General features: G+C 43.1%; 1 protein-coding gene across 1 annotated transcript in view; it reads right to left on the reverse strand.

The window, feature by feature from the left end:
- Nucleotides 1–21,831, reverse strand: part of Ern1 (endoplasmic reticulum to nucleus signaling 1) — a 98,799-nt gene that overhangs the window by 20,448 nt on the left and 56,520 nt on the right. The window contains exons 4-10 of the mRNA XM_069993081.1: nt 21,507–21,579; nt 17,525–17,597; nt 14,481–14,603; nt 9,244–9,345; nt 7,995–8,256; nt 5,859–5,937; nt 4,539–4,704 (exon numbers count right to left, since the gene is read on the reverse strand). Of these exons, the coding sequence (XP_069849182.1) occupies nt 4,539–4,704; nt 5,859–5,937; nt 7,995–8,256; nt 9,244–9,345; nt 14,481–14,603; nt 17,525–17,597; nt 21,507–21,579 (878 nt within the window). The remainder of the gene's footprint in view (nt 1–4,538; nt 4,705–5,858; nt 5,938–7,994; nt 8,257–9,243; nt 9,346–14,480; nt 14,604–17,524; nt 17,598–21,506; nt 21,580–21,831) is intronic.

The following is a 21,831-nucleotide window of genomic DNA, read 5'->3' on the forward strand; positions in this document are numbered from 1 at the left end:
TCACCCTATTAATGCTGCCAAGCTCCCTTCCCAGCATTTTAACTACTTAGGGGAGTTTTGTTTATCCCCTTATCTACTTGAGAATTGTGTAAGAGAACAGAGGAAATAGCTGCTGGCTGGATGGTAGGGGATAAGAGGAATATTATAGCTTTCTCAATATTCACTCATGATTCTGCACACAGTATTTCAAGACTACCCGGTATTCATTATGTAGTGATTTTGTATCAATTGTGTACAAATTACCACAAGAGGCTCAAAGGTGAATAAAGTAAGGAATTGGGATTTCATATCATATGACTTGACAGTCTGTTTAGCTCTAAAGTTAAATTATTCTACATGCAGCCTAAGAAGCCTTTCTCACTCAGTGCATCAGCAACCTGATAAGCTTTCCTTTCCTTTTTTTTTTTTTTTTTGGCAATAGTATGGCTTGAACATAGGGCCTTGTGCATGCTAGGCAGGCACTCTATTCCGTGAGCCATACCTGGGATAAAAGGTGAGCGCCACAGTGCCCAGTTATTATTGGTTGAGCTGGAATCTCAAGAAATTCTTTTTTTTTTTTTTGGTCCAGTTGTGGGGCCTGAACTCTGGGACTGGGCACTGTCCCTCAGCTCTTCAGCTCAAGGCAAGTGCTACCACTTGAGCCACAGCGCCATTTCCGGCCTTTTTTTTTTCCTGCTTATGTGGTGCTGAGGAATTGAACCCAGGGACTCATACATGCAAGGCAAGTGCTCTACCACTGAGCCACCTTCCCAGCCCTCTTTTTTTTTTTAAGTAAGTTTTTTATTGTGAAAATACTGTACAGAGGGGTTACAGTTACATAAGCAAGGTAATGAGTACATTTCCTATCAAGCATTGTTGCCTCTTCCTTTATTTTTCCCCTATCATCCCTGCCCTCCCACCTCAAGAAATTCTTTTTGCCTGCGCTACCCTCAAACTGGTCTGTGTCCCCAGGAGCTAGGATTACAGGCTTGAGCCACACCTCCAGTCCCCATGTTTTCCTTTTTGTTCTTTCACTGGGATCTCCTCTCACTCTGGTTCTGGTCTCTCTCACTTTATGATCATTTCCACTGTTCTCCCAAATCCATGATCTCCTTATGATCCCTATGATCTATATGATCTATGGTATCTCTATATGAGAGATTACCTGACATGTGTCAAGTGAGAACCAACAGGGACTAGTTCAAGCTTGCTATTTCCTGATCTGGAAAAACCTTCTTTAATCCCTCATCTGACCTCAATCTCTCTAGGTCAGTTCTCTATTTACAATATGCTATCCTTTTGTAAGAAAGGGAAACTGAAATGTGCTTTGCTTGGGAGCGAAGTAGCCTTATCTGTGGCTCCTTGCTTCAGACCTCAGACTTAGACCTGTTGATGGGTGGTGCCAGGAAATCTGAATGCAGCTAACCACAGGTAACAGAAGCTCACTAACAAGAGACAAATGACTGGGAAACACAGACTGCATAGACTTGTCCTTCCACATATCGCTCTGCTGCAGTGTCTGCCTGCCCTCTCTTCCAAAAGCCACTCTTTTTTTTTTTTGTCGGTCGTGGGGCTTGAACTCTGAGCCTGGGCGCTGTCCCTCAGCTCTTCAGCTCAAGGCGAGCGCTCTACCACTTGAGCTACAGTGCCACTTCAGGTTTTCTGGTGGTTATTGGAGATAGGAGTCTCACAGTCTTTCCCGCCCGGGCTGGCTTTGAACTGTGATCCTCAGATCTCAGCCTCCTGAGTAGCTAGGATTACAGGCGTGAGCCACCAGCGCCCGGCTCCAAAAGCCACTCTTACTGCTTAGAGTCCTACCTCTCTGCAGGGCACCTATCAAGAAAAGACACCCAACTCCTTACAAACAAGCCTCTCCTGAAGCTGGCCTTTACTAGTATCTTCTTGTACACACTGAACTACCTTATAACCCTAACCATAGTGTTCCTAAACATTTTTGTATAAATAGTACCTGGTCTTTTGTGACTTATTTATCTATCAGCACCAATAGGTCCAGACTCTAGAGAAAAGCACATAGCCAGGCCCTGTTTTGGATCTCCTGCAGTGGTTCCTCCAAAGGTGGTATGTGCTCCTTTGACAGAGAACTGGGCAACTCTGACAGCATGGAGGTCAAGGTCATAGCTTGGGAGAAACCACAGAATCTACTACCCAGACTCATTTAATCTTGGAGATGAATATGATATCATTAAGGTTTTTCAAAAAACTAAATCAAAGAACATACTTGGGTATGGTTTGGGCCAACAAGGAAGATGAAGGAGGTTGAATAATACTGAAATAAACTATTCGCAACTCTGTAAATAGAACAATGAAACCTAATGAAGTAATTTTTGGAAGGGAGACTGATAAAGGAGGATGAGATTAGCTGGAATAGTATAACAATGAAATCCACTCACCCACACGTATAAGAATGTAAACTCATTTAAAGGGGAGAGCATATGTTAGTGTACAAGAAGTGATGAAGCTTGGTAGATGTAGACAGTGGAGGTTTCATAGTATTCTGCTGCCTTATTTGAAAATGACTGGCTATGGAGTTTGTCAAAAGGGATCTCAGGATTGTAAGATTATTATACGTTTCTTGGTTTTCTTACTCAGAAAAGCTTTTAGGCCAGGTGCCAGTGGCTCATGCCTGTGATCCTAGCTACTCAGGAGGCTGAGATCTGAGGATCACGGTTCAAAGTCACCCCAGGCAGGGAAGTCCATAAGACTTTTATCTCCAATAAGCCACCAGAAAACTGGAAGTGATGCTGTGGCTCAAATGGTAGAGCACTAGCCTTAAGCTGAAGAGCTGAGAGACAGCACCTAGGCCCAGAGTTCAAGCCTCACAATCAACCATACAAAAAAAAAGAAAGGAAGAAAGGAAGAGAGAAAGGAAGAGAGAGAGAGAGAGAGAGAGACAGAGAGACAGAGAGAGAGAGAGAGAGAAAGAAAAGCCATTTTAGGAAGTAGAGCTATGGCTCAAAGTGGTAGAGCACTAACTAGCCTTAAGCAAAAAAGCTCAGACACAGCACCCCGGCCCTGAGTTTAAGCCCTATGCACAATAAAAAGGAAAAAAAAAAAAAAAAGCTATTTTAAAGAGAGATCATTTTCTAACTCAGCCATCCTCATGGATCCTGACTTTTTTTTAGGTTCCCACATATTTTAATATTCTCACCCACATTTCTACGGTGTCATTTCTTAACCACTGGCAGGTATTTTATGTATCCTTAATTGGTACATAAAACCCAGTAGCCTTGCAATTTTAATGGCCTCTGCCTAGTTAGCTACTTTTTTTTTTTCTCAGTATGGGTCTGTTCTTAACTATTTCTGTGAAAAAGAAAACAGAATCCTTTTACATCCCCTTTGTCTATTACTTGGTAAAAATACTACTAACCAAGATAAAAATGGTTGCAAGGAATCAGGAGAAACAAAGAATAGGAGAACAGGACCTGAATAGCCTGCAAACTAACAGGTCAGGGTTGAGGTACACCATTTCTCATCTTCAACTCTTAGGTACATACACTCCTGTCTAGACTCCCTACCTGGAAGGTCCTGCTGCTTCCTGAGCTCATATTCCTCAAGCCACTTGCATCCCTGGGACAGAGCCAGAGCCCTGACCTCTATCTGCAGATACCAAAAGGAAGAGGACAGGAAGATGAAACCATATCTACCTCAGGGCAATCTGTTATTCATTCCTACCACCCTTCCACCCTGCTCGGCTGTGACCCACCTCTGCTTCTCACCCTCTAGCTGGGAGGCAGCAGAATCCATGTATATGGGGGCTGGGAGCACAGGAAGGGTGGATAGTATTCAAGTATTCTCTAACCTGCTAATTACTTAGGACACTAGATAGGAACACAGTGCTCCTCATCTGTCTTTATTTGTCACAATTGCTGCCTTGCAGTGCCATTTCAACCACTTATCTCTGTGGCAGAGCTTCCAATTCAACCTCAGGGCCATTAGTGATGGCAGCAACAATGGGAAGAGAAAGGAAAAGGGGGGGGGCAGTGTGCAACTCAGGAGTAGAGCAAGTACTTGGCATATTGGTTTCATCTTCAATAGCAAAAAGAGATAGAATAAAGAAAGACAACAAGAGACACTCCCACACACTAGGAACCATCCTGTCCTAAGTAGGGGCAGCTTTGTATTCTTCATGACTGTCAATCCCCCTGGGTCTTCAATCCTCTTTTCTCAGTTCCTTATCCACATTCATTTCTAGTCCATATGCAGAACCTTTAATTATAAAATGGGCAGTTATCTCATATGGGATCACTTTGAGAATAAGGAAGAGACATTCTTATGTCAGATAATTTACCTTAAGTTTCTATTACCTAATACTTATACTTGAGTTTTGGAACATTAGCTATAAACCATTTTTGAGAACTGACTCAGTAATTTGGGTACAGGGCTTATTCACCTTGGAAGTAAACATGTTCCCAAGTCTAAGCCACCATCTTGAAATGGACAGAACAAAGTAAAGGGCAGCAATAAACTGGCAGGGCTGGCTGGTGCCCACCAGGGGGCAGTATGCCACCACCTAAAGCCACCTGGAGACTAGCTCTTACCTATGAGAAGCCAGTAATTCCTCAAGTAGTTTAGTTTGTTCTTCCCCTTGAGTCCAGGGTCAAACTTGAGGTCGGTGCTAGGTGTGATCACACATTCCCCCTTGTCTCCAATGGTGACACCATCAGTCTGGGGGCCTTCCAGCAAAGGAAGAGTGCTGCCACGAGGCTGTGGAGACAGAGTTGGTGAGCCTGGGAGCCCTGAGAGAGAGCAGGTTCCTTGGCTCTCTTAGCAAACCTCTCTAGTCACTGTCTGAAGGCCCAAAGTAATGGCCATGTATCCAGCTGAGCAGTTCCTAATGTGGGCTGGCTCAGGATAGTCAAAACAATGGGAACCATGAAGTTACTAAGAGGCAGACCTAAGTGAATAACTTGTGGATATCTATTAGTCACCACTAACACCATTAATAGGATAGCATAAACTCTAACCATACACCCAGTGCTGGCTTAGCGATTACTAGAGCTGACAGAGGTATGCTCTTCCCTGTTGCTGGAGCAGTGGGCCAATCCACTAGGAAGACAGATATATATGCTCCAGGCCTGGAAAGATCAGAATGAGCAGCCAGGATCATAATGCTTCAGACATTCAGACAGTGTTCAAGGCAGGCTGCTGAGACCCTAAGACGCTGAGAAGTTACAAGGATGGATGGAATCTGAGTAGGCAAAATGAAGAAGAAAGGGCATTTGAAGTGTGAGGTCAGAACCACAAAGGCTCAGAAGGAAGATGACGGGAACTTTAGGGTGTCAAGGAGAAGTGCTTGACTGGACCATGCAACTGCCATAGAGAAACTAACAGGGTGGTGGAAGACACGGAGGGCTGGCTTGAGGAGGGCCTGGACCCCAGTCAGAAAGTTTAGATCTGTACACAAAAGCAATGTGAAATAACCGGGGATTCTTGGCTTTAGGAAGCTGCTCTGGTAACAGATCTTGCTTCCAAAGTAGAATGGGTTATGAGCAGAAGCTGTTCCTGAGACTTTCCACTTTTATATTTTTCCTTCTTAGCCAGCAGGACATTCAGGTGTTTCAAGAATTTTCTTTGGCCGGGCACTGATGGCTCAGGAGTAGAGCCACTCAGGAGGCTGAGATCTGAGGATCACGGTTCAAAGCCAGCCCAGGCAGGAAAGGCCTTGAAACTCTTATCTCCAATAAACCACTCAAAAAACTGGAAGTGGCTCTGTGGCTCAAGTGGGAGTGCTAGCCTTGAGCTGAAGGACAGCGCTCAGTCCCAGAGTTCAAGCCCACGACTGACAAAAAAAAAAGAGTATTTTTTGCTAGTAAGGAACAAAGTAGTTGGAAGCTCAGTGAGCCCCATGGTGTTCTCACCACAACAGCGACTCCCTCGTGTACCATAGAGGGCGAGGCGTAGAGACTGGTAGAGTACTTCCCAACATACAAGGTGGGCCTGGAAGGAAAAACAGAAACATGTGTTCCAATTCATTTCATGCACAGATCCCACAAAAGGGAGCTCTTGGGGAGAGCAGAATGACAGCCCCGAATGGCATTTCCATATATGGAGTCCGACTGGCTCCAGACATGGGAGGAAAGCAGTAGTAGATTGAGGTGGGATATGAGAGGTTATGAAGTGGGGTATGAGGTAGCACTGCTGCAGAATACAACAGCAGGACTCTAGGCAGAAGCTTTACTTGTTGCTTACAGAAATATGACAAGCTTTATAATATTAATGATGTTTCTTTATTATCAAAATGCCAAGACCAGACTAGACTCTGCCCCAGGCCAGGAGAATGAATACTTAGTGCCCACTGCTAAAGCTTCTTGGATAACACTGACCAGCATCTTCACGCCAGCAACCCCAGTACCAGCACTACAATGCCTTGCAAGGACTCTAGGGACTCTGCAGGGACCCCAAGGAGTAGTCAACTGCTCTACTCCAGATGTTGGGAGCAAGGGAAGGGGTAACATTGTCAAAAAGAAATGTATGCTTTATCTTTACTTTTTATTTTTTGGTCAGTCGTGGGGCTTGAACTCTGGGCCTGGGTGCTGTCCCTAAGCTCTTCAGCTCAAGGCAAGCGCTCTACCACTTGAGCTACAGCACCACTTCTGGTTTTCTGGTGGTTAACTGGAGATAAGATTCTTATACACTTTCCTGTCCAGGCTGGCTTTGAACTGTGATCCTCAGATCTCAGCCTCCTGAGTAGCTAGGATTACAGGCATGAGCCACTGGTGGTAGGCTTACCTTTAATTTTTATATCATCTTTATAACAATAAGAATAAATAAGATTTTTTTTTAATTCCAAATTGAGTGACACTTGTAGTCCCACAGCTAGGTATTCTGTCCCTGTCCTGAAGACCAGAGAGGTGACAGGGGTTACCAGTATCTACCTTGTCCAACACCTGTGGTTACTATTGCTAATATACCTGGTGGGGTCAATCAGCTACTGATTTACCCAAACCCTTCCATTTGAGCGACGTTTTACTGTAGACAGTACTTTCATGCATTATTTAACCCTCCCCACAATTCTGTAAAGTAAGAAGGGACTTGGTGTATTTAAGTGACTTTGTAGCAAGCTATAAGCAGATGGGGATGGAGATCACAAATCTGCTGGGTCTTCTTTTTCTTTTTTTAATTTTTAAATTGTTAGGTAAAGAGTAAATTTCTCTTTGAACAATGTCACTTTCTTCATTTTTTTTCACATTTTTTTTCTCACATTTAAAATCAATGTAACATTTCTGGAGACTAATAGCTCATGACTGTTATCCTAGCTACACAGGATCTGAGGATCATGGTTCAAAGACAGCCCAAGAAAGAAACTTCATGGGGCTGGGAAGGTGGCTCAGTGGTAGAGCGCTTGCCTTACATGCCTGAGGCCCTGGGTTTGATTCCTCAGCACACATAAGCAAAAAGAAAGAAACTTCATGAGGCTCTTATCTTCAATCAAAAAGCCAGAAGTGGAGCTATGGCTCAAGTAATAAGTGTGGTAGCCTTGATCACAAAAACTCAGGGATGGTACTTGGGCTCTGAATTCAAGCCCCAGGACAGGCACTCCCCAAAAAAGAATATAACATAATAAAAAAAATTAGAAAATACATCAAGTTGGGCTGGGAATATAGCTCAATAGCACAGTGCTTACCTAGCATGCACAGGACTCTGGGTTCAACCCTAGCACCACAAACAAATAAAAAGAAAAAAAAAGTTTTAAAAAAATCTCTTATTTTTATAAGAGATTCATGCTTATAGTTATTCTATATGCTATAGTTATCCTGGCCGTCTCCTTCCTATGTCCATCTACTATTTAATAATCAAGAACTTTGAAGCATCTAGGGGTGCTCCTGGTTCTTATATTCTAGGGTTTTCCAGTGAGTCACTTTTTGGCATCAGAGCCATCTGCTTCATCCCCCGGCTTCCTCTAGTATAGGGAGTGCTATACTGCAGTAGGACCAGAAGAACAGGATCCCAGCTACCCTCTACTGCCCCCTACTGCCCCGAGTTCCCCAACTCACATCAGCTTGCTCTTGGCCTCCGTCTCTTTGGGGAATGGGTACTTCCACTTGGTAATGCGTCCCACCTCACCAGACATGAAGGTCAGGTAGCGCAGGGTCTCCACAGCCACATTGATGTGCATCACCTTCCTCAGACCTTCCCGCTGCCAGACATAGAACGCCACCACAGGGGAGGCGTAGTTTTGGATCCACAAGACATCCCCAGATTCACTGTCCACAGTCACCACTAGCCCATCGCCATTTGACACAAAGTGGGACATCTCTGTAATGACCAAACAGCAAAGCACATTGGACCTCACCTGCAACCACATCATTAACTCACTTGACAATCACAGTCCTGAACAGAGAAAATAAGACTTCTGGAATAGTCTCAGATCTTCTTAGAACAGATTTCTGGTTTCCAATGAGCTGTTCAGGCTTCTCAATATCAAGACCATAAAAGAATTCCCTGGCTTATAAACATAAGATAGGATCATTCTCTCAAAGGCAATTTCCTCACTGATGTTCCTTTCCATTCTACTCTAAAAGTGATCTCTATCAATGTGGCATTTTATACCAACTATTTAAAACCTACAGCTTGAGTCAGGCATGCTAATAATGAACAACTTCAATCCAGCTGAGCTTAGGCTGAGGCAGGAGAGTTACAAGGTAAAGGTTAGCTGGTACTACATAGTACAGCTGTTTCAAAACAAAACAAAACAAACTAAAATAATCTCTTAAGTATCAAATTTAAAGTCAGACCTATATGTACCTGAGTCACAAAAGAAAACTTGAGGACAAAAAAATATTCTAGGTCCTGGGCCAGAATGGGCAGTCAGACTTTCAGGTGTCAATATTAAGACGACAAAATCCGGTTTCTCAGTTATTCTTTGAGTTGGGAGAAGTTAATAGAGAAATAATCAGAAGACATGCCACATTTGGGATGGTTTTCTGGATAGGATTATCGATGTCACTCTGATTTTTAAATGTGTTCTTTCTTTGGGCTTCCAGTAAATTTTCCCCATGACATATGGGTTCAACAGGTCTGATCTTCATCTTCTGTGACTAAACCCACCTCCTAAGAAGTTGGCTGTTGTAAGACTTAACACTTAGACCCCTGCTACAATGACTGTAGGAAGTATTTACTATAAGCCCATGGAAAGTCCAGAATCTCATCAGAGAAAAAGGTGCTGTAAGTGAAGATCTGGTTTCTGAAATGATTGTTTCCTACATGTGGAAGATGCCTGTGAGTCACCCCGGGCACACTTACTGTAGTCCACGTCGTCCTCAGGAAGGGAGGCTGCATAGTCAAAGTAGGTGGCATTCCAGCGGAGCTCTCGGGTCTTGGTGTCATACATGGTGATGGTGTATTCTAAAGGATACAGACCAGTCCATTACCACAGAGGGGCTGTGGCACCTGCTGAGGTGTTGGACTATATCTAGTTACAACAAACAGGCTCTCCCTAAATACCAAATTTAAAGGTTCAGGCTGTCTATGTGGAAAGAGAAACTATGTGGAAGAGAACTAAGACCCAAACACAAGATTGAACCTGGTCAATAGCATGTGGAGCAGTAGCAGTCACACTCACTATGGCCTGGAACTCACAGCTCACAAAGTCATGAGCATATAATAGTTGCTTTTAGCCATTAAGTTTCAGGATGGTTTACTATATGGCAATTTATCAGTACCCAGAAGTGGGATGACACCATCACAAAAACCTAAAACATGCAGCACTTTGGGACCAAGTAGAAGCTGGAGGACAAGAGGACTGTTAGTAGAGACTTGGAAAAGTAATGAGAAAATTGTTGTTAGAAGCTGAAAAAAAGTTGAAAAAAGGTGGCTTAGATTAGAGACACAACTAGTAAAGCTATTGCTTACAACCTGGAAGTCAGAAAAAATACCTAATACATTTAGGGAATCTGACCAAGGAAATTTCTTTTTTTTTTTTTTTTTTTGTCGGTCGTGGGGCTTGAACTCTGGGCCTGGGCGCTGTCCCTCAGCTCTTCAGCTCAAGGCAAGTGCTCTACCACTTGAGCTACAGCGCCACTTCCGGTTTTCTGGTGGTTTTATTGGAGATAGGAGTCTCACGGTCTCTCCTGCCCGGGCTGGCTTTGAACCGCAATCCTCAGATCTCAGCCTCCTGAGTAGCTAGGATTACAGGTGTGAGCCACCAGCGCCCGGCATTCTTTTTCTTTTTTTAAATACTGCAGGATTCTATTTATATAACCATCGAATGATCACAAGATTTGAAGGGGGGGGGGGGGAGAGAAAAAAAAAAGATTCTCGAGATGGGAAGCAGGAAGCCAGGAGTCTGGAAGGTGGTCTCAGATGAACAACAGCCTTAGAGCAAAGCACTGCCAGAGTACTGGCAGCAAGAAGAAAAGGACCTCATCTAGATCCAACCCAGAGACTTCTTTGAGGGGCTGGGAAGGTAGCTCAGTGGTACAGTGCTTGCCTTGCATGTATGAGGCCCTAGGTTCGATTCCTTAGCACCACATAAGCAGAAAAAGCCGGAAGTGGAGCTATGGCTCAAGTGGTCGAGCACTAATCTTGAGCTGAAGAGCTGAGGGACAGTGCCCAAGCCCAGAGTTCAGGCCCTACAACCAACAAAAAAAGAAAAAGAAAAAAAAAAGACTTCTTTGAGGACTCAGAAAGATGGTACCTCATACACTCTCTCCTAGATAAGAAGGGGTCTGAGAACTACCAGACTGTTTTAGAGATTTGTAGCTTTTATCTAATGAAATAGGTTATGATTTGACACATGGAAAGCCTATAGTTCATCAAATAGTGATAAGCATGAACTACCATAATCAGAGATCATCAAGTTAGGTATGTATGAGTGGGTATGGCCTTTAGTCCTCCCCTCCCCCACTTTCAATGAACAGGGAACAGATTCAGAAAGCTAGCCAAAGGGCTGGGAAGGTGGATCAGTGGAAGAGTGTTTGTCTTTCTTGTATGCATGAGGCCCTGGGTTCAATTCCTCAGCACCACATAAGCAGAAAAAGACAGAAGTGGCACTGTGCTCAAGTGCTAGAGTGCTAGCCTTGAGTTGAAGAGCTGAGGGAAAGTGCCCAGGCCCAGAGTTCAGGCCCCATGACCGGGGAAAAAAAAAAGAGAAAGAAGAAGAAAGAAAGAAAGCTAGCCACTTCTGATAGAAAAGAAAGGATTTCTCTGAAGAACTAAGAGCCACTGAAAACATGTGCTAGAGAACCAATCACAGAGGGAAACACTAAGTGTTCAGCAAGGAATATTTCCTGTCCTCAGAACAGGAAACCTGAAAACATGTGCCTTGCTAGAGTTCAGAATTACAAGGACAAGTGTCCGTTATGTATCTTTCTTTCCTTTCCCTTTTGCTAGGAATTTCTGTGTGTGTATGTCCCAGGTTTATCAAACCCAGGACCCTGCATGTATGCTAGGCAAGTGTGTTACCACTGTCTTACATCCCCAGCATTTTTTGTTTCCATTTCTGAATGAAAATGTTTGTTATAGCTATCCTGTCTCACAATTATATGTCAGTGGAGGGGGGGGGGGGAGTTGTGGGAGAGAGGGGGACTTGACTCTAATTCACAGGTTTCTAGATAAGAAACAACTACCTCCAAGCCTGATACAGATCCCAAGACACTGAATTTTGAGATTAATGCTGTGATTGAACTTTGGGACTCTTGAGAGGGGGCTGAGAATATTTTGTACATGGAAGGGATTTTAAGTTCTATATGCAGAGGGAGGACTGTGGTAGAATGTTTGAAAAGATCACCATCATCAATCTTCCCTTGGTGGGGGAAGCCCTTTCTATGAAGAGGCCACGTCTATTTCTCTACCCTTGGCCAACCTCATGACTTGCTTTGATTGCATGGAAAGTAAAGTTCTCTTGTGGAGCCTGCTCCACAAGGCCTAAGGAACTCAGACCTTCTGAGGCATTCTAACATTCACTTAAAAGATTATTGTTATAGTGAAATTTATGTAATCATTTAATCTCAATAATTTTAAAAATTATTGTTACTATAAAACTGCTGTACCAGAGAGGTTCCAGTTTCGTAAGTCAGGTAAAGAGTACATTTTTTTTTTTTTTTTTTTTTTTTTTTTGGGTCCGGTCGTGGGGCCTTGAACTCTGGGCCTGGGCGCTGTCCCTGAGCTCTTCAGCTCAAGGCTAGCGCTCTACCACTTGAGCCACAGCTCCACTTCCGGCTTTTTCTTTTTGCTTACGTGGTGCTGAGGAATCGAACCCAGGGCCTTGAGCATGCAAGGCAAGCGCTCTACCACTGAGCCACCTTCCCAGCCCCTACATTTTTTTTTTTTTTGAACAATGTCCCCCTTCCCTTGCATTTCTCCCAGTTTTGACACTCACTCACTTTTGCTCCAAAGGAAACTGCAAGCTAGGGGCTGGGAGTGTGGCTTAGTGGTAGAGTGCTTGCCTAATATGCACGATACCCTGGGCTTGATTCCTCAGTACCACGTAAACAGAAAAAGCTGGAAGTGGCACTGTGGCTGAAGTGGTAGAACGCTAGCCTTGAGCACAGAGAAGCTCAGAGACAGTGCCTGGGCCCTGAGTTCAAATCCCAGGCTGGTTTAAAAAAAAAATGAACTGTAGGCTATTTGTATGGAGAAAGGTTACATGGAGCTGAACCAAGGCCTCAGATAGGAGACAACCCTGCATATAAAGATGAGCTGACCTTGTTGAGTACTTCCTGAATTCTTGCCCCACAGAATCAGGAACAATAAAATGGCTGTTATTTTAAGGCACTAAGGTATTTGTTTCGCAGCCACAGACAATGAAGATCATAGTTTTTGAAGGGGTGGCATTGTCCACAGAGAAATATACTCATTACCTGACTTATGTAACTATAACCCCTCTGTACCTCATCTTTATAAAAACAAAAAAGTTAAAAATTAAAAAAAATAGCTTTTGTGTCATACACACAAGGAAAGAAACCGTAGCTTTATCAACCTACGTACATACACTCCACCTATGCTAGGGAATATCCGGACTCCCTAAAATGTCTCAATTCTACCTGAGAACCACACAATTTTTACACAGGGGTGAACTTTAGAGTCTCTGTAACTTTACATGGAAAAAAGCAAACAAGTCCTAAGCAGTCCCAACAGTTGGGAGTTAGAATATCTAATTTATACAAGGGGATAGTACTGAATATTACTGACTAAGACCCTTCTCCTAACAACAGAAGAGGCCAACCAGCCTGTCCAGGGCCTAGGACTAGTCTCACTGATAATCCACAGCATCTCCTTTCTCAAAGCCTTGGTTGCCTGAATACTAGGATCTGAATTTAGTGCTCAATTATAATGAATTTATCCTAGGTTTTGTTTTTTAATTTAATGACCTGCTTTATAGACTTATAAAATTTTATTAATACATGATACACATATATGAGATTCCACATTTATAGTATAATTTTTCCCCTTCTGTGTGTTGTTCTTGTGTCTTTTAGTTTAACTATGGTTCAACAATTTTTAATCATGATCGTGTGTAAGTGGGCCCACTCATTCACTCATTTCAATGTTGGATGGAGCACTTCATACATATCATGGCATATGTCCAGTATACAGACCCAGTCTTGCTCTAGAAGAACTGACAGTCCAACAGGGGAGGCAAAAATAGGCACATAAAATTTATAAATAGCGACAAGTACTAGAAAGATGATGGCCAACAGTGAGGAAATAAAGCATGGCATGGTGAAGAGGGTGCCACTCATGCCTAAAAAGGGACAGTGATGGGCGGCCATGAGATGGCCGCTACAACAAGGCTGTCCACTATGACATCTATCCCCAGATGAGCTCAGAGAGACAAGCCCAGTGTCCCTGGGCAGGGTGAGAGCCTTCAGGCTGGGGAAGAAGCTCCACAGAAGAGGATGTGGAGCAGAGATAAAGAAGAGAGGAGGATGTTTGCCAGCACGCAGAACCAGCATACCTGTTGAAGAAGGACACCCTGATATAAGTGCTTAAAAACAGAACTGCAAGGGCTGGGATGTTGCTCAGTGACAAAGTGCTTGCCTAGCAAGTGCAACGTCCTGGGTTTGATCCCCAGTACCAAAAAAGAAAAGACAAAGAAAAAAAATAAAAAGAAAAACAGAACTGCTACTTAGTGGGTGTAAGCTGGCACACCCAATTAGAAAATATTTGAATGGGGGAAATGAATTAAGAGAGAGGCAAGGCAGAGAGGTAGCACCCACAGCAGGGCTCCATGGGTCGTGATGCAGTCTGGACTGTATTCCTTCGGCAATGGGGCCTCTGAAGGGTCTTTTTTAATTTTTTAAAATATCTTTAGGTAGTTGTACAAAACAGTATATGAATACAAGGTGTCCGACCACATTGTCACCCATCACTCCTAACCCACCCATCTGAAGGGTTTTAAGAGTAATAATCTGATAGATGAGAGAGAACAGCTTTGGCTACTATCTGAACAACAAAACCTGTAGCAGAAGCCAATGGGGGAGCTTCATCAGATCATTCTGCAAACAAACAGGTTTGTAAAACAAAGGTTCGTTTCTTACCTGTCCGTCCAAGATACAGAAGAGAGGCTGATGGGCAGAGGCTATCTGCAAACGTTGATGACAGAGTCTGCTGCTTCTCCCCAGTCAGTAGGTCAATGACATACCAAATGTCCTGCTTTTTACCTGCAACATTACAGGACATGCTGTTGTTAGCATCCATCATCCTATGTGAAAGAAAATACCATGACCTAAGTAACAGTTATCTGTTTAAGACTTTCTCTGTTCAGTCTGAAGTCCTCAAAATATCAGACATTTCTACGATGCTCTGAAAATGACAAAGTAAAAAGTAGTGTGGATATAGTAACTTCTTGGGCCACTGGGTCTTTTCTCTTCTCTTAGTACTAGGGTTAGAATTCAGGGCAGCCTTGTGCTTACAAGGCAAGCACTCTAATGAGGACACTTAAGCCATGACCTCAACCCTTTTTGCTTTAGAGTTTGTTTGTTTGTTTTTATTTTTTTTTAAGAGGGGTTTTGCCTGGGCTGGCTTTAGACCCTGACTTTCCTACTTATACCTCCCACGTAGCTAAGATCACATACATGTTCCACTCTGCCTGGCTTACTTGAGATGGGGTCTTGCTAACGTTATGACACAGATGACATGAGCCACTGATTATAGACATGAGCCACTGTGCCAGACCCTCCACTGGGTCTTATAATAATTTAATACCTAATCATTATATACAAATTTCTCCAGAGCAAATAACCTAATTATAGTTTTAGATGTTTCCTAACTTTCAAGTTCAATTTTATTGCTTTTACTAGTGGCCTTAAATATGAAAAAATCTTGCTTGCAAAAAGCAGTTCTTTTCCCATAGACTAGGATCTATATAAATATGGAACTGTATCCAGAGGTTCATCTCCCTAGTAAACCATAATTCCTATTTCTCAACATCCCTACCAATTAGCCTACATGTGAAGAGGATCATAACTAAAATTAGCTGGTACCTGTGACTGGTCCACAAACTCAGTTGTAATCTGATGCTAATGGGGCCAAAGTTATCTCAGCTTCTATCCTCAGCCAGTATGTTATTCCCCGGCCATAGATCATAGCCCTCACCTCAGTCAACGTTTTAAGAGTTATCAACAGAGGGAGAGGAAAAGCCAGAGCACATGTATCTATGGTGTGACATTCTGGGAATACTAAATCTGGAGTATGAGTTTCAGATCTGGAGGCAATACAGTCAGTGTAATGGGTGCCATTTCTGTTTGTGAGCCATGGCTCTGTTCACTGGTATCTTCCTTACTGCAAAAGTTCCTATAGGACTTGGAAGAAGAACACTGAGATGCTGGGAAGATCACAGGGCATTAGAATTTGCTAAAGCTACCACTTAGTTCTAATAGGCCCCACATATCCTGATTCCACACATGTGCAACGTGACTGTGGATTATAATTCTGCTCTCAATAATAAGATTTTTATTTTTATTTTTGCAGTATTAGGGATCAAACACAGAGCCTTGTGCATGCTAAGCAGCACTCTACCACTGAGCCACAGCCTCAGTCCTCAATGATGGATCTTTTTCTTTTCTTTTTCTTTTTGTGCCAGTCCTGGGGCTTGACCTCAGGACCTAAGTGCTATCCTTGAGCTTTTTCATTTTTGTTCAACCATGAACGATAGCTTTATTGGGTGCACTAAGCTAGATTGACAATTGCTATCTTTTAGAGCTTCATTTATGTCCTTCCACACTCTCCTTGCAATTTTAGAGCTGAGAAAACTGCTATTATTATAATGAGCTTTCCATTGTATGTAACTTGTCTCTTATTTGAAACTTTTTTTTTTTTTTTGGTCAGTTGTGGGGCTTGAACTCAGGGCCTGAACTCTGTATTTGAGCTCTTTTGCTGAAGACTACTACTCTACCATTTTGAGCCACAGCTCCACTTCCATTTTTCTGGTGGTTAATTGGAGGTAAGATTTTCTTGCCCCACCTGGCTTCAAACCATAACCCTCAGATCTCAGCCTCCTGAGTAGTTAGGATTACTGGTGTACACTTCAATGGTAAGATCTTAATATGAAATGGATTGGAAGACAGAGCATGTGGCCATGAATCCCTTCATGGAATGACATATGCCTGGCTGCTTCAAGTGAAACCAAGCTGCCACTTCAATGGATGGACTGGGCAACTACTGTATTCTTAAATCTGCTTAGGGAACTAACTTTAGATGGCATCATATAAAGATGATGGAAAAACAACATCCTAACTAGGTCACAAGTGACAAATTGCTGGCAAAAGCTAGAAGACCACACAGGAAACAAAGATGGTCAGTAGATGATGAGGTAGGCCTCATAACATTGCCTAGAAGGGAGGGAAAAGCTTATTGGTCACTTCTTCTAAAGGAAGCAAGAACTCCATGGTAGCTAGCAAAAATTTAAGAGCCCATATTTAAGACCCAGAAACACACATAAAGTTCCCAGGCATGAATAGGCAATAAATAAGCACTTTCAGTTCCTCAAAAAGAAAGCTGCTATATAAACACTGGCTATTATTACTACTAGGATTTCAAGATAAGTACAGCTCTCCTTTGTGTACAAATGCATTTTTATTGACATTCTGGCAGCAATGTGGAGGAAAAAAACAGGTGAGCTGATGCTCTGAAAGCTGTGACCCCACCAGGTATGGAGGCAGTTTATCTAGGCAAGCTGTTAAAGCCTGCTTCTACCAAATAGTCTGATAGAAGGAAATACTAAGAAAGCCCTACAATAGGGCTTAATAGGCAGGGCCAGCTTCTCTTACTTGGCTCAGATATTGTATTCACTTTAAATTTCATCCACTTGCAGCTGGGTATGTCGCAATCTTGACTCTCAGGAGGGTGAGCCAGAAGCCAAAGGCTTGTAAATGAGTAACCAGATTCATGGTGTCAATTTTTCTCCCAGGTGTGTGTGTGTGTGGGGGGGGGGGGGGGTACAGGGTAGTCCTTTAATTGGTCAGCAAGACAGGCCTTTCCCAGAAGGACCAGCAAGGGGGTGATGGCAGTCCTCTATCTTAGCCAATACATTCCCAGATTCTAGACTCCTCCAAGTTTCAGTGTTGAAAACAGGAACTCTTACCCATGTAGAGGATTCCATCTGAACTTCGGCAGGGGGATGCCTGTACCAGTTCTGGGATGGTAAAGGGAAGTTTCTTTAAAAAAAGAAAAGAAAAAGAAAAACCAATAAAAGGAAAAAGTAGGTTAACCAACTCTGGTAAAATTATTACACTTTTACTGAGCAGTCTGTTTGTGTAAATGTAATTCTGCTAAAGAGAGAAAAGCATCTTGTAAATAGGAGTTTTCCTAACTGGAACCCAAAGAAGGGGATGCTCTGGGCTTCTGTATCCCCTACAGAGAGCCTCTGGACTCCCGGGTCCCCAGCCCTGTAAACACTGACTTGAAGCTTTACTTCACACTTGAAGCTTTACTTCACACAGGACGCAGAGGTCTCCCAGGCTTCCTGTCCAGGACACTTCACAGGGGCAACACAAATCTTTCTGAAAAGCCACAAATATGGAGAGTTACTCAATCTTGGGAGTTCTAAGGGTCCTGTCTTGACCCTGAGATGGCCAGGCTAGGTAGAATGGCCTTGCTTTTTAGAGTGGGTGGAGTCATGACACTGATGCTGAAAAGAGGCAGCCTGCACTTGAGACCCAGAAATATACATAAAGTTTAACCCTTGGGGAAAAAGAGGCGTTGGTACCTGGGCAACTCAGGGGTGTGGGGTGGGAAAAGTGATTTTGGTGTTTTCCTCAATAAGTAATTTTTTACTTTTAAAACATAAAAGCAAGCTCTGGTTATAAAAAGGAAGTTAGGGGTAGATGCCAGGAAGAGAAACTCAAAAAAATCCAATGTTTCAATGCATTGCATCATAAAACTAACTCTTCTGAGTCCGCAGGTGACATCTGACCAGTCCTTTGGTTTCTGTTCATTTCAGTATTCTTTATTTTTGGAACGTTCTGTGTTCCTGAAACTGTTCTGCAGACAGTTGCTGCTACAGAAGGAACTCCAGGCTTCTACCACACTGCCACCTTTGTCTCCAAAAGAGAAAAGATTGCTCTAAGGCACTAACAAACAGAACTGTAATACTAATAAGCAATTTAGATTTTCCCTATAACCTCAACATCCAAACTAACCCTTAGAAAAGGAAGTTGTAATGCCTAGGTTTTTGCCAGGTGCTTTCAAGAATCAAGAAATAGCTGCCAGTCCTCCAGGTTGGAGTTCTGTGCTCTGGGCTAAGCCTTGTCACAGTTTTACCACTTCTAGAAGCAGGCTGGGAAATGCATGATCTCTGGAGCCACTAGCCAACACAGGAAGGAACACCACAGTATAGGTAAGAACATCCTCTAAAGGTCAACCCTCTTTAAGTTCCAACCCAACTCTGGGAACATCTGTTATGGGTATCATCCTTGACTTGTCTAGGCTCAGTTTCCACACCTCTAAAAGGGGAATAATGTCTATGGGCTGCTGAGAGGCTCACATAAGATGACAAATTCATCATCATGATTTCTAGCAAATAAAGTGTTTATGAAATAGAGGCCACAGTGACCTTGAAAGAAACATACAAGGTGAAGTACTCTTCTCACATCACCTCTAGCCCAACATAATCAAAAATAAATCATAAAATACCCCACTGGGGCCTGGGAAGGTTCCTCATGCATGAGGCCTTGGGTTCAATTCCTCAGCACCACATAAGCAAAAAGAAAAAAGCCGGAAGTGGTGCTGTGGCTCAAGTGGTAGAGCACTAGCCTTGAGCTGAAGAGCTGAGAGACAGCGCCTAGGCCCAGAGTTCAAGGCTCCATGACCGGACCAAAAATAAATCAATAAATAAAAATAAAATACCCCACTGAAGCTGTAGTTATCATCCTTATACTTTAGAATCACAAAGAGACTTTCTAGAGGTCATTCTGAAGCATAAGGTACAAACAGAAAAGCACTGATAATTACACAGGTCAATAACTTCCATAGTGAACATACCAGTGTCACCAGCATCCAGTGAAGATACAGGACCTTTCTAGCACTATCCCTCCCCCCACTTTGTGCTCTCCAGGTAACTATTCTTGTAATTTTAAAACAGCACAGACTACGTAAGGGAAGAGGGTAACATTGTCCAAAAAGAAATTTACTTATTACCCAACTTATGTACCTGTTATCCCTTTGTACATCACCTTTATAATAACAATTTAAAAATAGAAACAGCTAGTTTTTCCTGTTTTTGAGCTTCATTAAACTAATAATTCAGTGTATAGTCTTGTCATGTTTGTGCAATGTTATGTTTGTGAAACAGATCAACATTGGGAATAGTTGCAGACTAATTTTCCTGCTTAGAATATCCTACTTCATGCCTATCTCATTTATCCATTCTACTGCTGATACTATTTGGTTAGTTCTACTTGTGCTTGTATAACCTGTGTGGCAGCACATTTGAGTATGTTGTCATTTGGGACATGGCCTTCTCTTGGTACACATGTAGGCAGAGCAGTACTGGGTTGTAGGGACATGTGCTGCCAAACACTTTTCCAAACCAGTTGTATCACCTTGTACTCTCAGTGTGTGAGAGCTCTGGCTGCTCTGCCCCAACTGACACACTTTTTCTTCTGTTGTCAGACCTGCAGTTACATGCACACTGGGAAGGAGCACAGTGCTGTGACTGGAATTTGTCACCATTTGAACAACCCTTTCTACCAGTCTACTGGGTCATGTGGCTTTCTACAACGAGCCATTTATCTCCTACTCAGGAACACTTTTCCTACCCTTAGGTCATTTGTCTGAGACCAGGAATTGAATTCTGTGTCAGACGCTTTTGCCCATTGGCTTCCAACCCCTAAAATTTTTCATAGCATTTCACATTTAGATATGCAGTCTGATTAGAACTGATATTTATATATGGAAGTTGGAGACCAGTCAAGATATCTTTTTCTACTTATACTATTAATTGAAAACACCATCCCTCCCCCATTCCAGTGCCATCTTTGCCATAAATCAGGTGATCCTACGTGTGGGTCTAAATTTACTTATCTGAGGAGGTTTTCAAAACCCTGATAAAGGGCTGGGAAGGTGGCTCAGTGGTAGAGTGCTTGCCTTGCATGCATGAGGCCCTGGTTTCGATTCCTCAGCATCCCATTAGTAGAAAAAGCCAGAAGTGGTGCTGTGGCTCAAGTGGTAGAGCGCTAGCCTTGAGTTGAAGAGCTCAGGGGCAGCACCAAGGCCCAGAGTTCAGGCCCCACGACCGCAAAAAAACAAAAACAAAAACAAAAACAAAAACAAAAAAACCTGATGAAGCTGCGGGTATAATAATTCAGCAGTAGAGTAATTACCTAACATGTGCAGGCAATAGGTTCAATCCCTACCATCTAAATAAATAAACAAATACATTTCTGATGACTTAGATTAAATCAAAACATTCTGAGATTGACACTAGGGCTGGAGTATCTCAGATTATTACAATGTGCAACAAAGGTTGAAAACCAATTGTTTAGATTCTCAAATGGAAATAGGGATTGAAAAACACAAGCGGACTGGGAAGGTGGCTCAGTGGTAGAGTGCTTGCCTTGCATGCATGAGGCCCTGGGTTCGATTCTTCAGCACCACATAAGCAGAAAAAGCCAAAAGTGGCGCTATGGCTCAAGTGGTAGAGGGCTAACCTTGAGCTGAAGAGCTCAGGGACAGCGCCCAGGCCCAGAGTTCAGGCCCACAACCAACAAACCCTCCCCCACCCCTCAAAAAAAACCCACAAGCATCCTCTAAGGAGACATTTGATAGAAGAGATAAGGAGACAGTTGTTTCACACTACACTCTTTCCTCCCCAGTTGAGGGTCTCTAGCTAGAGCAAACAATATCACTGTGGGGAGCCTTCTACCCTTCCAATGTGTTGGGTGAGCCACCAGTACCTGCTGGTCTAGGAAGGTCTGTGATTCTAAACTCTGACTGCACAGTTCAAAGTTAATTTAGGAAGCTCTGAAGGGGCAGTAGTGCCCAGCCCTAGTCCAGACTGCTTATATCAGGATCACCAGATGCTTGCTTAAAGTTCCCAGAGTATCAAAAAAACTAAATATCCTCACCGTCAGTCCTTCATTGTTCTTGCCTCCAAGTGTATACAGGCTGCCATCATTGGGATCTGGGAGGAAGGCAGGCCTAGAGATTAAAAGTAAATATCAGTGATAAATAGCACAGAACAAAATATATAAACTATACAAATACAAAGCCATGATGCAGAGAGAGTAGGGAGTGAGGGGGTGTGTGTGTGTGTGTGTGTGTGTGTGTGTGTGTGTGTGTGTGTGTGTGTGTGTGTGTGTGTGTGTGTGTGTGTGTGTGTGTGTGTGTGTGTGTGTGTGTGTGTGTGTGTGTGTGTGTGTGTGTGTGTGTGTGTGTGTGTGTGTGTGTGTG

This window comes from Dipodomys merriami, unplaced genomic scaffold (assembly GCF_024711535.1).
Source record: "Dipodomys merriami isolate MVZ:Mamm:240054 unplaced genomic scaffold, mDipMer1.0.p SCAF_42, whole genome shotgun sequence".
Classification (NCBI taxonomy): domain Eukaryota; kingdom Metazoa; phylum Chordata; class Mammalia; order Rodentia; family Heteromyidae; genus Dipodomys; species Dipodomys merriami.